We start from the raw sequence: 14,263 nt of genomic DNA on the forward strand, positions 1-14,263 counted from the left end.
GATATTTGTGTAAACATGTTGTGAAGGATCCGTATTTCGCGCCATTCCTGTCAGAGACCCGCGCGCGCGTTCTTTCTGCTCATGCGCAGTTCCAGTCATAGGTTAGCGTAAGATCCTTATGATTACCTATTTATTAAATAGCTTGCATGTTTTAGGCATCAATCGACCCACCTTGTTCAACTCGATCCAATATTTGTTAAATACACACTCGTAAATCTAAATTATATTATTGTTTGTGTGTATAGAGCCTTTAATCGGCATGTTAAACACCATGACCTCCTCACAGCCAAATAAAATAACAAATAATCCGCATTTTACATCGAAAACGTTTATTTCCCTGTAAAAACGACAGTATAGAGATCCTAACGTCAAACCATGGAAGCCCTATACATGCTTTAATGGATCTTAAAGTATATCAAAGGTCCATATATGATGTCTGTTATCACCGCAAAAGAAACCCCATTCACTTTTAAAAAGAGAGATCAAGCTTATTTTGCTCATTTAAAATCTTGACTGTCATTTAAAACTAGTATTTGGGGTATTATCATTGTTCAAAATAAGCCTGAACATGTAATTAAACCAAAATAAATGCATATTGAGGGACAAAAATAAACTCCAGAGCTCCCTCAAAACCCGCTAACAATGGAGAAAACAATGCTCTTTATTGGTCATAAAAAAGAACAGATGAAAACAAACAGGTTTCACACACACACACACACACACACACACAGGCAAGAGTTAATGAAGAAAGAAGGCTTTTACTGATTGATTTCAGCCTCCAGACGGACGTTTTCATGTCATCTAGTGTGTTCTAGACAGAACATGACAACCTGTGCGTGCGTGCGTGCGTGTGTGTGTGTGTGTGTGTGTGTGTGAGAGAGAGAGAGTAAAGAGTGTATTTGTATAGATTTTCTTCTCCAAAATAATCATTCGAAAAGAAAACAAAACAACATAAGAGGGTGGGAAATGATGAAAACGCCGCCACTCCTCTAATCGTCGTCAAAGTTCTGTTGTAAAAGGAAGTTTGCGGCCAAATTTTCATTCTTCTCACAAGCGAAATAGGCCTGTATAACGAGTCCTTCAGGGAATCCGAGGGCTTTTAGCTGGAGGAAACACAGAGGAAACACATGGAGAGGTTAGAAATATAAAAGCTAAATCTCCTGGTGTCCGTTTGGGGAACAGATTCAACACCTTTGATCGTCTGCCAGCACTGATGCTCCATCTGTATATCGCTTTAATTAAAGTCTAATTAGTTGAACTTGACTTTAAAAGTATAAGTTGCACTCTTGCGGAGAGTTAAGCCAGAGAAAGTATAGTTAAAGATAAAGATAATAACAGCTTGCAGAGGTTAATCGCTGGAAAAAGAGGACATTTAACCAGTGTTTTTTATTTTAGAAATTATTAAATAAAGCAGGGAATGTCAACAAGGTCTCGATTAAATATAAAACTACTTGTTTTTAAGTGTTTGAGTGTGTTTTTTCTTGTAAAAAAAATTATAATTAATTAAATACAGTCCAAGGCTAAACTTTTAAGTGCTGTTTAGGAGAGATTTGTCAACATTAAACAATAACTTTGGTGTTTTGAGCAGCTTTTTTGTCCAAAATGTATTAAATAATTGTAGAAAGCAGACAGTGTAAACAAGGTCTTGAGGGAATGTAAAGCTAATTGAGTTTAACTTTGTCGTTTCTTGTAAAAGAAAAATAATTAAATACAGTTTAAGACTAAATTGAAGTTATTTTGAATTATTTAATATTTCTAAAGAGCTGTTTAAGAGAGATTTGTCATCATTAAACAATACCTTTTGTATTTTGAGCATCTTTTTGCCGTTTGTAGTACAAATTAAATTAATTATAGTTGAAGGCAAAAGGTTAATTATTTTACTACTTTAAAAAAATATAATTGTTTCTCAACATTTTTAATTGATACTTTTAATAAATTATTTATGATGACTAACTTCTTTTGGATTATTTAAGTTTCCTTTAGTCCAAAATGTATAAAATAAGCAAGAAATGTAAATAAGGTCTGGATTAAATGCAAAACTGTATTTTGAGTTTTTGTTTCTTGTTTTAAATTAATACAATTAAACTCAGTATAGCTAAAGGCTAAATGAAACTCTTAATACTTTAGAAATTAGTTATTGTTTAAAAATGTTGTAAAAAAATTCTAATTTCATCATTTTCAATGACTAACCTGTTTTTTGAGGGTATTTTAGTTTGCTGCATCTTGTTGTAAAACATATTAAACAACAAAGGCAAAATATAAATTAATTATTTAATTTCAGGTAACATTTAAGATATTTTAACTTTAAACAATAACTTTAGTATTTTTGAGTCTCTTTTTGTGGTTTCATGTAGCAAAAATGAATAAAATTAAATTAAATACAGCTGAAGGCAAAAAATGTAAATTATTTTAATAAATGTTTAAACAAAATCTTTATAATAGGTTCAACTATATATTTTATTTTGTAATGTAATTATTTTATTTTGTATTATTTGAGTATTTTTGTTTTTTGTTTTTATTAAATCAATAATAATAAACAATAAATGTCTCAATTGAACATAAAACTGTATTTTGAGTATGTTTTTGTTAGTCTTTTCTTGTTTTAAAAATGAATACAATTAAATTAAATATAGTTTAAATATAGTTAGAAGGCTAAATTATTACATTATTTTAATACTTAGAGATTAGTTATTAAAAGTAGTTTAAAAAATCGATATAATATTTTTAATTTAGAGAGTATTTTTTATTTTGCCGTTTCTTGTTAAAGATATTATCTTATTAAATAATATCAATATATTGATTACAGTCCAAGGCAAAATTTTAATTAATTTAATTGTTTAATATTTTTAAGGTGCTGTTTAAAAGAGATTTATCAACAATTAAACACATTTTTAGTAGCTTTTAATTTGCTGTAAAAGTGAATTAAATACAGTCAAAGAAAACTTTAGTATTTTAAACAATTAAAAATGTTGAAAGAAAACTAATATTTACTTTTACTTTGTAAAAATAATATTTTTACAAAACTTTAATAATTAATTTCTAATGACCAACTTCTTTTGTATTTGAGTATTTTATAACTTTGTTGTTTCTTGTAAAATAAATTAAATAAATACATCTGAAGACATATTGATTTTAGTTCAAATATATTTAACCAATGCTTTTAACAAACTGTTTATTTATATTTTCCTTTTTAAATAATTTCTAATAACTCATCTCTTTAGCATTTTGAGTATTTTTAAATTTGCTTTAAATTTTGTGTTGTAAACATGTAAAATTAAATACAGATGAGTGTTCAAACATCTTTAATACTTAATTAAAATGAGGGCGAATAATAAAGAATAAGAAATGCTGCACTGTGACTGTCAGTGTCGTTTTACCCGCTCAATAGCTTCTTTCTCCTGGGGTGTGACTTGGATGTAGTTCATGTGCCCACCCCCAGCCTCAGCCACACCCCCTGCCCCACCCCCTTGTCCCGCCTCCTGCACTGGCTCATTCAGCATCTGGATGAACTGCTCCTGGTGGCTGCTGATTTGCTGTTAAACAGGAAACACATTTCTGAGGACAGATCGCACACCTCGCATATTGAAAACCTTAATTACGTGTACTTCACATTCATTAGGATCTGACCTCACGATCTGTCAAGACATAGCTAAGCTAATGATTATACACACACACTAGCTGGAATAAAAAAAAAAATATATATATGCATGCATGAGTGAGTATGTGCGAGTGTAAGTATGTGTGTCTCTGTGAGTATGTATTGAGCACCTGCAGGAGCTGTGGGTTTTCCCTGCCGATCTGCTGCAGTAGAGCCGGGAGCAGTGACGGGTTCTGCTGGATGATCTGCCTCATCTGCAGGAACTGCGGCTGGTTCCTCAGGAACTCCAGAGGGTTCGCTACACACACACACACACACACACACACACACACACACACGCACACAAACAGTAATGCAATTAGACTGAGTGGCTACTGTGTGAGCCCTGACAGAGCTGGTATTATGGGGTCTGTGTGCGAGTGTCAGACCTCCGGATGCTGAGCTGGGCTGTGCTGGAGCTGTGCTGGACGGAGAGGAGAGACCTGTGGATATAGCAGGAGCTGGAGCTGAAGCTGGAGTGCTCCCTGAGGGAGACACTGCATCCACTGCACCCACAACACTGCCCTCACCCTCCGCTGGGATACCCTGAACACACACACACACACACACACACACTCAATATTACGCTCTGAGGTTATTATTCTGTTCATCAACACATGCTTAAGTATATGTGAACCACTGAACAGAACCGTTCAATACTGGATTTACACAGAATTTCTCAAGTTGAATTGAATACCTTTTACTACCTTTTTAATACCTTAAAAAAATGTATACCAGCACGACTTAGAGCTGCAACTGTAGAGGTGTAAATGAAATATCTTTCCAAATGGAAGAACATATTGCAGATAACATAGATTTAAGTAAAGCAGAGAGATTCATCAAGATGTCACAATCAGCCTTTGTCCATAGTTTAATCAATGTCATGTCATCAATTTCAATAGCTGCTCTTTTAACAACAGTTCGGTACGGTTACAGTTGTTTCTACACTGAACCAGGAATGGCATGGCATGATTATAAACCGTTCTCGGCATGGTTAGACAATCGTGCTGAACTGTGCCAATAGATTCTGTGTGGCAGAGCTCAAAATGAACTTTTCTACTTGGCAGCACTGGTGTTCCCAACTTCCCGACTTCAAAAATTTAGAAGCATCAGAAAAAGTGTAGCACCAAAAACAATTTAGGAGCACCAGAAAAAATGTAGGCGCATCAGAAAAAAAGTTAAGAGCACCAGTAAAAATTTAGGAGCATGAGAAAAAAACTTAGGTGCATCAGAAAAAGTGTAGGAGCACCATTAAAAAAAATGTAGGAGCACCGGAAACAAATTTAGGAGCACCACAAAAAAAAATTAGGAACACACACACAAAAAATAAAAAAATAAATAAAAAATTAGGAGCATCAGAAAAAACTTAGGAGCATCGGAAACAAGTGTAGGAGCACCAAAAACAATTTAGGAGCACCAGAAAAATTTTTTTGGAGCACCAGAAAAAAATTTATGAGCACCAGAAAGTGTAGGAGCACCAGAAAAAAATTAGAAGCATCAGAAAAAAATTTATGAGCACCAGAAAAAAAATTAGGAGCACCAGAAAAAAAAAATTAGGAGCACCAGAAAAAAAATTAGGAGCACCAGAAAAAAAAAATTAGGAGCACCAGAAAAAAAAAATTAGGAGCACCAGAAAAAAAATTAGGAGCACCAGAAAAAAATGTATGAGCACCAGAAAAAAAAATTAGGAGCACCAGAAAAAAATGTATGAGCACCAGAAAAAAAAATTAGGAGCACCAGAAAAAAAAATTAGGAGCACCAGAAAAAAAAATTAGGAGCACCAGAAAAAAATGTATGAGCACCAGAAAAAAATATTAGGAGCACCAGAAAAAAAATTAGGAGCACCAGAAAAAAAAAATTAGGAGCACCAGAAAAAAAATTAGGAGCACCAGAAAAAAAATTAGGAGCACCAGAAAAAAAATTAGGAGCACCAGAAAAAAATATTAGGAGCACCAGAAAAAAATTAGGAGCACCCACCAAAAATGAATGAGCACCACTGCAAATTGTATATTAACAGATTTATTGTATTTGAAAACAACATCAACTAGGACCAACAAAAACCAGAAACAACCATCTAGCTAACGCTGTGATCACTTTTGATATTTGTGCAATAATTGCTAAATGAATGTTGAATAATTAATAATTGATGGTTGGCATCTGCAGTAAGAAATATTTATTTTGCACTGTTGTTTTTATATGTCAATTTAATAAAGACTATTTCTGCTGGAAAACAAACAAAAGACTATAGTAAATCATTCAATTCAAGGCTGAAAGCTGCAAAGCAGTCATCAGTAAATAAATAGAAAAATAATATACATCTCAAGAAAGAACAGACAAAGGAAGAAAACTCTCACTTCTGCCACTCTTTATAAGTTTTGGTTTGGGTTTGTGTCATTTTTAATGCTCAGTCTCATTATGCGCTGATTTACATTTCTCTGTGTTTGTGGGGAATAAAGCAGGTGAGTCCGCTGGCCCAATATATGAGAGGGGCAGAGCAGGATTCTGGCGATGACCACCGGCGCAATACCGCTCTGTTATGAGCCGCAGTTTCAGTTTAAAATGAAAGGCGATCGTCTTCAGTGTTCAGTTTTAGAATATCACAGATTAAATTTTGAGTGGATATGCGACCAAAATTGTCGCAATTGCGAGCCTGGGGGCTATTCCAGAAAGCAGGTTATGTGACATACACGGGTAAGTTTGAGAGTAAGTAGGTGGATAACCTCAACTTTGGTTCCAAAATCGGAGGTAACTTCTGGGTATGTTAAGTAGCCATAGCAACTTACTCTGTGAAGATAACCTGCTCCGGAGCAGGTTATGTTCAGAGAGTAAGTTGCTATGTTCCAGAGTTTGTCTGTTTCAGAGAGTTTACTGAGCATTGCGTGCTCTTTTGATGAGAATATTTATGGATGTGGACACACAGATACAAGTTTTTTCGTTGTGAGAGGGTTATAAGTGCATAGTTTTTTTCATAACCAAATTTATAATGTTAATGTATTTAACAAACCTTTTTGAAATCAAATGTGACAAACCGCGGGTCTGCGCTTACCATAAAAAACATTCAGTGCAGCTCTTTGTATTCGCGTCAGGGCATTTTAGGCAACTGTACAATGTGGCAGTAGGACCACCTGTACAGTACGCCTGGCACTGAACTGTTTTTTACACTTTTGTACAGTTCCTTGGTCATACATTACTGTGTATCATTACACAGATAATTTAGAGCACGGGAATAGCGTAGTGGATAGTGCGTCTATAAAGAACAACGGAGCGCACAGCGGAGCGAGTTCGAATCTCACTTATAGATCTTGTGTTTTTTCTCTTCTTCTGCACCCTCACATTTTTCTGTATAATATTATAAGTGGCAGCTTTGTCTTTTGTAGGAAAATATATCTTTAATTTAAGATGTAGGACGTCGTTCTTATATATACATTCACGCACACACACCTACATTTTTTAATATAATATTTTTTTCAGGGTTTCTAAATGCTATTGTGTGCATTAATTGCAGCCGATTTTAAAGCTCCATCAGTCACTAAAGGACACTGATAATATAAAATTTGTCCAAAGTATAAGTGTGCAGGTACAACTTAATTTTCTATCCTTAATCTTGGTGTGAACTTATTGCTGCTTCCACCTACCAGCTCATATGTGATGACCCCACCTCATCACTATGTTGAGGCTAAATGGCTGATTTTCAGGAAGTAATGATTCAAGTGTATAACACAAATATAGTAAAAAAAAAACTATAAAGCAATTGTTGCTTTACACAATGTTTATTTTTATTATATTTGTATTATAAAATAGAATCATTACTGGGCACTACATTGTTACTTGCTGGAGGACAAAAGATACCCTTTTCTGCCTTATACGATGACACGTACCTGCAGCCTGACCCAGAGGAAATCTCAGTGACCCAAGCAGACAAAACAGATGGAAGAGTGCTAAAAATATATAATTAGTCAAAAAAACATGTTTAATCAAATATTTTGGTCTGTTCATTTCTTCATTTCCTGAAATAAAATGAATGATTTTGTACACTGCTTTATACACACCTTTCAACGTGTAACATATTTTTCATATACATTTCTCACCTTAAGTTGATGCTCATGTGACTTTATCTTTGAAGATGGACCTTATACAGCTACTTTACAATTTAAATATGTAGATAAAAGATTTTGTGATCCAAGAGTAATATTCAAATATGGAAAAGTGCAGAAAATTCTTACACTGCTTGTTAGTTGAGGCAGAAGGAACTTCGTTTGCATGCAAAATAAAAAGAACCTAAAGCTATCTGACAACAATCACTTACAACAGTGACAGAGTGTGTGGTTTAAGTCAAAAACTCAACCACTGAAAAGCCTTTATTATAGGACACAGCAGTTAGACAGGCCTCTTTCTATTAGCTGCATGTCAGAAAGAATATTCTAGAGTGTTAAATAAAGAGCTCCAGTAATTAAATATTACCTTTTATGATAATGTTTCTGTGTTTAATGACTTTGGACAGAGTTCTAGCTCCAGAAAGATTACAATTTCTATAAGCCTTATTAGTCAATACACATATTGTGGCCTTAAGAAATTAATGGCAAGAAAAATAAATGCATGAATGGTTACACAACATACTCAAAAAGGATGTTAAAGAGTAGTTTAATTTATCATTACAATAAAATGGAGGGTGGCATGTGTAATTTAATGAACTAACAAACTTTCTTATTATTTATTTTTTCTTTTCTTATCTATTTCTTATTCTATATTTCTTTCCTTCGTTGAAGCAGATGTGTAATCTCTGTGTTTAAAACCTCCAGCTTCGCCTCTGTAAAGTGCGTTGCCCTTTTTTTCCTCACCGTGACTTTTTATGGTGACTTGTGAATTCGGCGATCTATTGAAAATGCCTTCAGGTGTGTGCCGTGCACGCGCATTAACCCGCGGTTATCTTCAGGAGGTTGATTTAACTAACTCTTGTCACCTGTTTTGGAACCAACATACTCGCGGTAAGCAGGTTTTGGGTAAATCAACCGAGAGTTTAGGTTTTAGCAGATGGTAAGTTAACCCAGCTTTCTGGAATACCCCCCTGGTGTGCTGACGTCGCGGCTCTGTTGTCAAGCTACCACACCACCTCACATGATATCACATGCTCGGGTCCTGCTCTCAACATATAAATAAAGCCAGGCAAATATTAGAATAAAGGCCTGCACTTAACACTAATTAAAAATGTATCTAAAAAATTTATCTTGTAAATGTAATACCTGGTCAGACTGCATCTTTGTGTGGTTTTAATGGAGCCTCGCCATCGCTTAAGTCAACCGCTTCTGACTTTTTTCAAATATATAACCAACCTAAACCAAAATATTTAACACACACACGCCTTGTCCCATTGACACATCGACTGAAAGATATATAAAATAAAGAGGCGTTTTGAAGTGACAGAAAAACACATACCATGGTAAATACTGCACACAGTCTAACTAAATGAAACATATACGGCTCCCGATTAGAATCGACATGCAGATCAGCCAGCAGAGTGTCAAAAACAGACTTTAATTGGTCATTTTAGGAAATTGCATGACTTTTAAGCTTACACCTGTTAAGTTTCAAGCCAGTCATCTGGTTTGCTCTATAATGGAGTGAAGTGTTGTGTGTGTGTGTGTGTGTGTGTGTGTGTGTGTGTGTGTGTGTGTTTGTGAGTGAATTGAAGAGCCGCTGAGCTAACAGCTGACAGGTCGGAAACACACACACGCTGTATTTCTGACTGCAGACACAAACTAGGAGAACGTTTTTTCCTCGCGCTTGATCCACATCAGACAGAATAACGGCTTTAACACACACCTTTCAAAGTTGTGTCACAAAAACACTCCGTAATCCACTCAAAATGTTATTGAAACCCATTTTCGGAGTGCAAATTACCAGATATAAACGCTGTAAACGGAAGTTCTAAACATTCTACGGGAAGACGCTGGTCACTATAGCGCCCTCCATGCAGCAGCCAAGAAAAAAAAGTCTATAAAACAAATAGGATTGATTTGATTCTACCTTATATTTTTGCATTTAAAAGCTTCATTATGGATGTGTCAGATGTGAAACTGGCTCTTGTGTGACTTTGGCAAATCAAATATAATAGTTTGAAAACAGACCGACATATTTGAGTATATTACAGTACTGTAAAACACAAGCCTACTCAAACATCCTAGAAAGGGTTTCGTTATTCTGCTGAAAACTTAATTTCGTTCATGGTAAGGTTGACATTTGCATGGAATTGCTCCTATAATCTCTGCGGTTTATGCCGAGTTCAGACTGCGTGATTTTAGCCCTGATTTTGGCTCGCCGACAGGTTTTGAGAAATCGCAGACAAATGCCTGAAATTACAGGTAAATCGCTGCTCGTGCACGTGAGTGACAATCACACAGTATGAACTATCAAAGACGCGATCTGAGAGAATCGCCGATGCCTGCGAGATATTTGGCGTGCTGAATATCTGGAGCTGTCGGCGATTCAAATCATGTGTGTGAATTGAGTTTTGACTGAAAATAAGATCAGCGATCGCCTACAGCCAATGAGAGAGCGGCATTCACTTGTGTGTGTGTGTGTGCGTGTGTGTATACCTGCTGCAGGCCAGCGGGAGGCTGGGGGAGAAGGTAAAAGCGCTCTTTTTCGGTTTATCTGGACCCACGAAATGGAGGAAAAACTACTGGAGGTTTGACAGGAGCAACCGTGTCTGTTTGACGTTTCATACAGAAAGAAAATTGTTTATTATCAACTTAAGTTGAGGAGAAATGGCCAATTCCCTTTAAATCCAGGTGAGCAAACATGTACATTTTCTACCCCATTAAAGGCTTCTTTCTCATTATGTAGTTAATAACGAAAGATATACTACGTGTTTTTGGCTGTGAGACATAGTTTGGATGAACTTGTCGGCGATTCTTCCTATGGTAAAGTCATGCAATGTGAAAGCCCCTGTCGCAGATCCATCTTGCAGTGTAAACAAAGCAGCGACGAAACGCTGGCCCAGATAGTCAAGCAGTGTGAAAACATCTGTGACACGACTAGTTTGAAAATCCTGCAGTCTGAACTCGGCATTAGTGTGTCTGCATGTATAAATGGTCTCACCGTGAGCAGATACTCCACCGCTCGGTCAGGATTGTTGAAACTGGCCCTCAGCGCTGCCACCACGCGGTCTCGCTCATATCCCATCAACATGATCTCCGTCACCATGTTCTCATAGGACTGACCTGTTACTGCAAACACAACACATGACATGACCATCGTGTGTGCAACACAACAACTGATCATTTAACCTAAAACACCAACAGCTATGTTTCATCCACCTATTTCTGAGTATTGTACAGGACTCCCACTCTTGAACACCAAGTTCAATGACTCTAAAGGCCTTTTTAAATAATTAATAACAACACATCCAGCAGGCGTCACGGTGGCGCAGTGGATAGCACAATCGCCTCACTGCAAGAAGGTCGCTGGTTCGAGTTCCATAGTCCAAACACATGCACTATAGGTGAATTGGGGAAGTTAAATTGTGTGTAGTGTATGAGTGTGAATGGATGTTTCCCAGTAATGGGTTGCAGCTGGAAAGGCATCCGCTGTGTAAAACATGCTGGATAAGTTGGCGGTTCATTCCACCGTGGCGACCCCAGATTAATAAAGGAACTAAGCCGAAGAGAGAATGAATGACTGAATAATTGCTCCAGTGAACAGTGTTGGAGATGTGAATGTGTGTATATTTACCCAGCGCAGACGTCGCCTCTTCAAATATGTTTGCATTGGGTAAAGAACCAGAACTGCAAGAAAAGAAACCAAAGGAAGATGTTAAAGCTCAATATAAAGCAATGAGCACAGCAGTGAGAGCTTTACTTTTCTTAATGTCAATGTTTTCAGTATGTTTGTCGATTATTGCATCATATTCCAGCGGCTTCATTTATTGATGATTTTTTATTCATTCATGCTTTTAAAAGCGTGAAAGAAAACACGTGCTGCTGTGTGTGTGTGTGTGTGTGTGTGCTTAAATGAGTTTTTTGAGGGAGTCAGTGAGAGAGTGTGTGTATGAGTGTGTGCACATCTGTTGTGTGTGTGTATTATGCTCTGTGCACACCAGACGCAGCAAGCGTGGATAAATTGCACTATCTGCGAATAAACAGACGCGTGAACATTTAGCGCAGAGCGCAAAACGCAGCGCGCAAACGCTTTCAGGGCATGTCAGAACGCATTTTTTCTAATTTAAGGACGGGAAAATGCGCTTTGCGCCGTGGCTCATGGTCTAAAAGGGTTGAGTTTATTCTCTTAATGAGTTATAGGTGTGTTTTGAGAATAAATCAATCAGAGTCTCATCTCCCATTCCCTTTAAGAGGCAGCTGCGTCGCGCCAAGAGCGCATTCGCTATTTACAGGACGCAAAGTAAGTCTAAGTGGAAAAACTGAGCATTTCACAAGCAAACAGTTCACAGCTTATTAACAGAAAACAGTTAAACAGAGCATCTCCTGCGTGAGAATGAGAGATAATGGATCACTTTCACTTTTGGATAGGGAAACCTTTACGCAGACATCAATTAGTCTATAAATAATTATTTGCGTTTATTAAGAGCAAATATCAGTTTCAAAACTATTTCTAAATTCAGTTCTAATTTCCAGCAAACTAATAAATGAACAATAATAACAAGTTATATCCCAATACACCTGCTGCCCCATATGGTCTAAAACTTGCAGGTGGGCAAATCTGAGCTTGTTTTTAATAAAGCAAATATAAATATGGATATAATAAATAATACTGCTAATAATAATAACATTATACAAAAGCAAATTGTTATGAATGAACTGAAAAAGCCTCCCGAGATGAAGACATAAAGCAGTGGTTTTTCATATTTATGTAGGCTGGAAAATAATATGTTTTGTAATATTTTAATCCTTTATATTTATATCCTATATCTATTCTTATTATATCCTATATATATCCTTAATATTTAAATGTTTTCACATGTAAAGATGTTTGCCTATTGCTCTCTTGTGTGTATTAAGCAGTGTGTAAGCGAGGCGCAACTCTGCGCTGGAGTTTAGACCGGGTTAGTTTTGGTCTAATGAAAAATCTATTATAGTTTCTCAAAATAGCAACGCGCCAGCGGTCCGCCTCAGAACACCTTCCTTTTTAGAGCAGAACACCTATGAGCGCACATATGAGCGCTAATGCATTTGCTATTTAAACAGCGTAGCGCAACGCCTCAAAACCACTCTTGCACCAAGCTGAAACTACCAAAAGACTATTGCGCCGCGCCTTGCGCCACACTGCGCCGGGTGTATGATAGCGCGCTTAGAGTTTACTCGCTTCACTCACGCATCAAATTCACTTCACAATACAGGGTTCTTACACATTTTCCAACTACAAATTCCAGCACTTTTCAAGCACTTTCAAGGTACATTTGTATGCTTTTCCTGCAAATAAGAACCACGGCTAATTATGTTTATATATATATATATATATTGTATGTATTTTTTCACATTCAAATCAATTGTGCTATTTTAAAAAAATAAAATTTATTGAGCACTTTAAATTTATTGGAGATATTTTGGATTTATTGGGATAGTTTACCCAAAAATGAAAAAAAAAAAAAAACTAAAAATGCTTTTAAGTTTGGTCTCTTTCTACGTAAAGTTGATATCTCAAGAAATGAGCTTACAGTCAGATTTTGTTTGGGTGTCGTACATGATATTTCATGTGCATTGCTATTTCTTCTTTACAGTCATTGGATTGTCGTTTTAGGTTTAAAAATAGGTCTATAAAAACCTGACTTTACACATTTAGTTGTCTTAAATTTCAGATAATCAGTTTAGAAATACAAATTCAAAACATTTCTAATAGAATATAATCATTATTAATAACTTACAATTGTTAATAATTCAATTTAACACAATTCGAATTCAAATTGTTTTGGCATTTATTAGCTCCATAAATGTGAGCATGCGGTGAACATTTTGCAATGAAAACTGGTCGCACGACAACAATTTATCCACTCGCACAAATGCTCCCAAATATATTTGGGATCACATATTAAATATGTAGGTCACATAGACAAAATTAAAACATATATATTGAGGTCACATAGACAAAATTGTGCACATATGCAACCAAAACAGTCACAATTTCAATCCTGCTGATTCAAGCAGGTTCAAGCAGTTCTTCTAAAATCCAAGCACTTTTCTAACCTTGAAAACACTAAAATAAAAATCAAGCATTTTCCAGGATTTCCAGCACCCGTAAGAACCCTGAAAATAGACGTGGATTTGCATGATGAGCAGGGTTTCTGTCTGTCCGGTGACTCTAGCTTCATTGCTAAATGGCTAACATGGATTTTAATGAGAGAAGGCTGTGTTTGTGCTTTATGAAGACTGAAAAACAGCGTTGATTCGTTTGGAGTCGTGTCCGAGTCCACTAGATCCATTCAGAGGTGCAGCGGCTCTAGAAACTACACCTGGATGATGGAGTCTTTCAGCGGTGCTTCAGACTGAGCGCAGCCCAGTTTGATTAACTGTGGATTTCCAACAAGAGGATTTCCCCCCTGGCACACCAACAACAGGTGCTATGTCATAATCACGCCCGCACATAAGCAAGCTCCTGATTGGTTAACGCAGCGCA

General features: G+C 36.3%; 1 protein-coding gene across 1 annotated transcript in view; it reads right to left on the reverse strand.

Annotated features, from left to right (window-relative positions):
• Positions 1-312: 312 nt before the first annotated feature.
• rad23b (RAD23 homolog B, nucleotide excision repair protein) overlaps positions 313-14,263 on the reverse strand; it is a 28,258-nt gene continuing 14,307 nt past the window's right edge. Inside the window, exons 5-10 of the mRNA NM_200564.2 lie at positions 11,369-11,421; positions 10,736-10,863; positions 4,027-4,183; positions 3,769-3,896; positions 3,378-3,533; positions 313-1,103 (exon numbers count right to left, since the gene is read on the reverse strand). Coding sequence (NP_956858.2) covers positions 990-1,103; positions 3,378-3,533; positions 3,769-3,896; positions 4,027-4,183; positions 10,736-10,863; positions 11,369-11,421 — 736 coding nt within the window. The 3' untranslated portion in view covers positions 313-989. The remainder of the gene's footprint in view (positions 1,104-3,377; positions 3,534-3,768; positions 3,897-4,026; positions 4,184-10,735; positions 10,864-11,368; positions 11,422-14,263) is intronic.

The sequence above is a fragment of the Danio rerio genome, chromosome 21 (assembly GCF_049306965.1).
Source record: "Danio rerio strain Tuebingen ecotype United States chromosome 21, GRCz12tu, whole genome shotgun sequence".
NCBI classification, from domain to species: domain Eukaryota; kingdom Metazoa; phylum Chordata; class Actinopteri; order Cypriniformes; family Danionidae; genus Danio; species Danio rerio.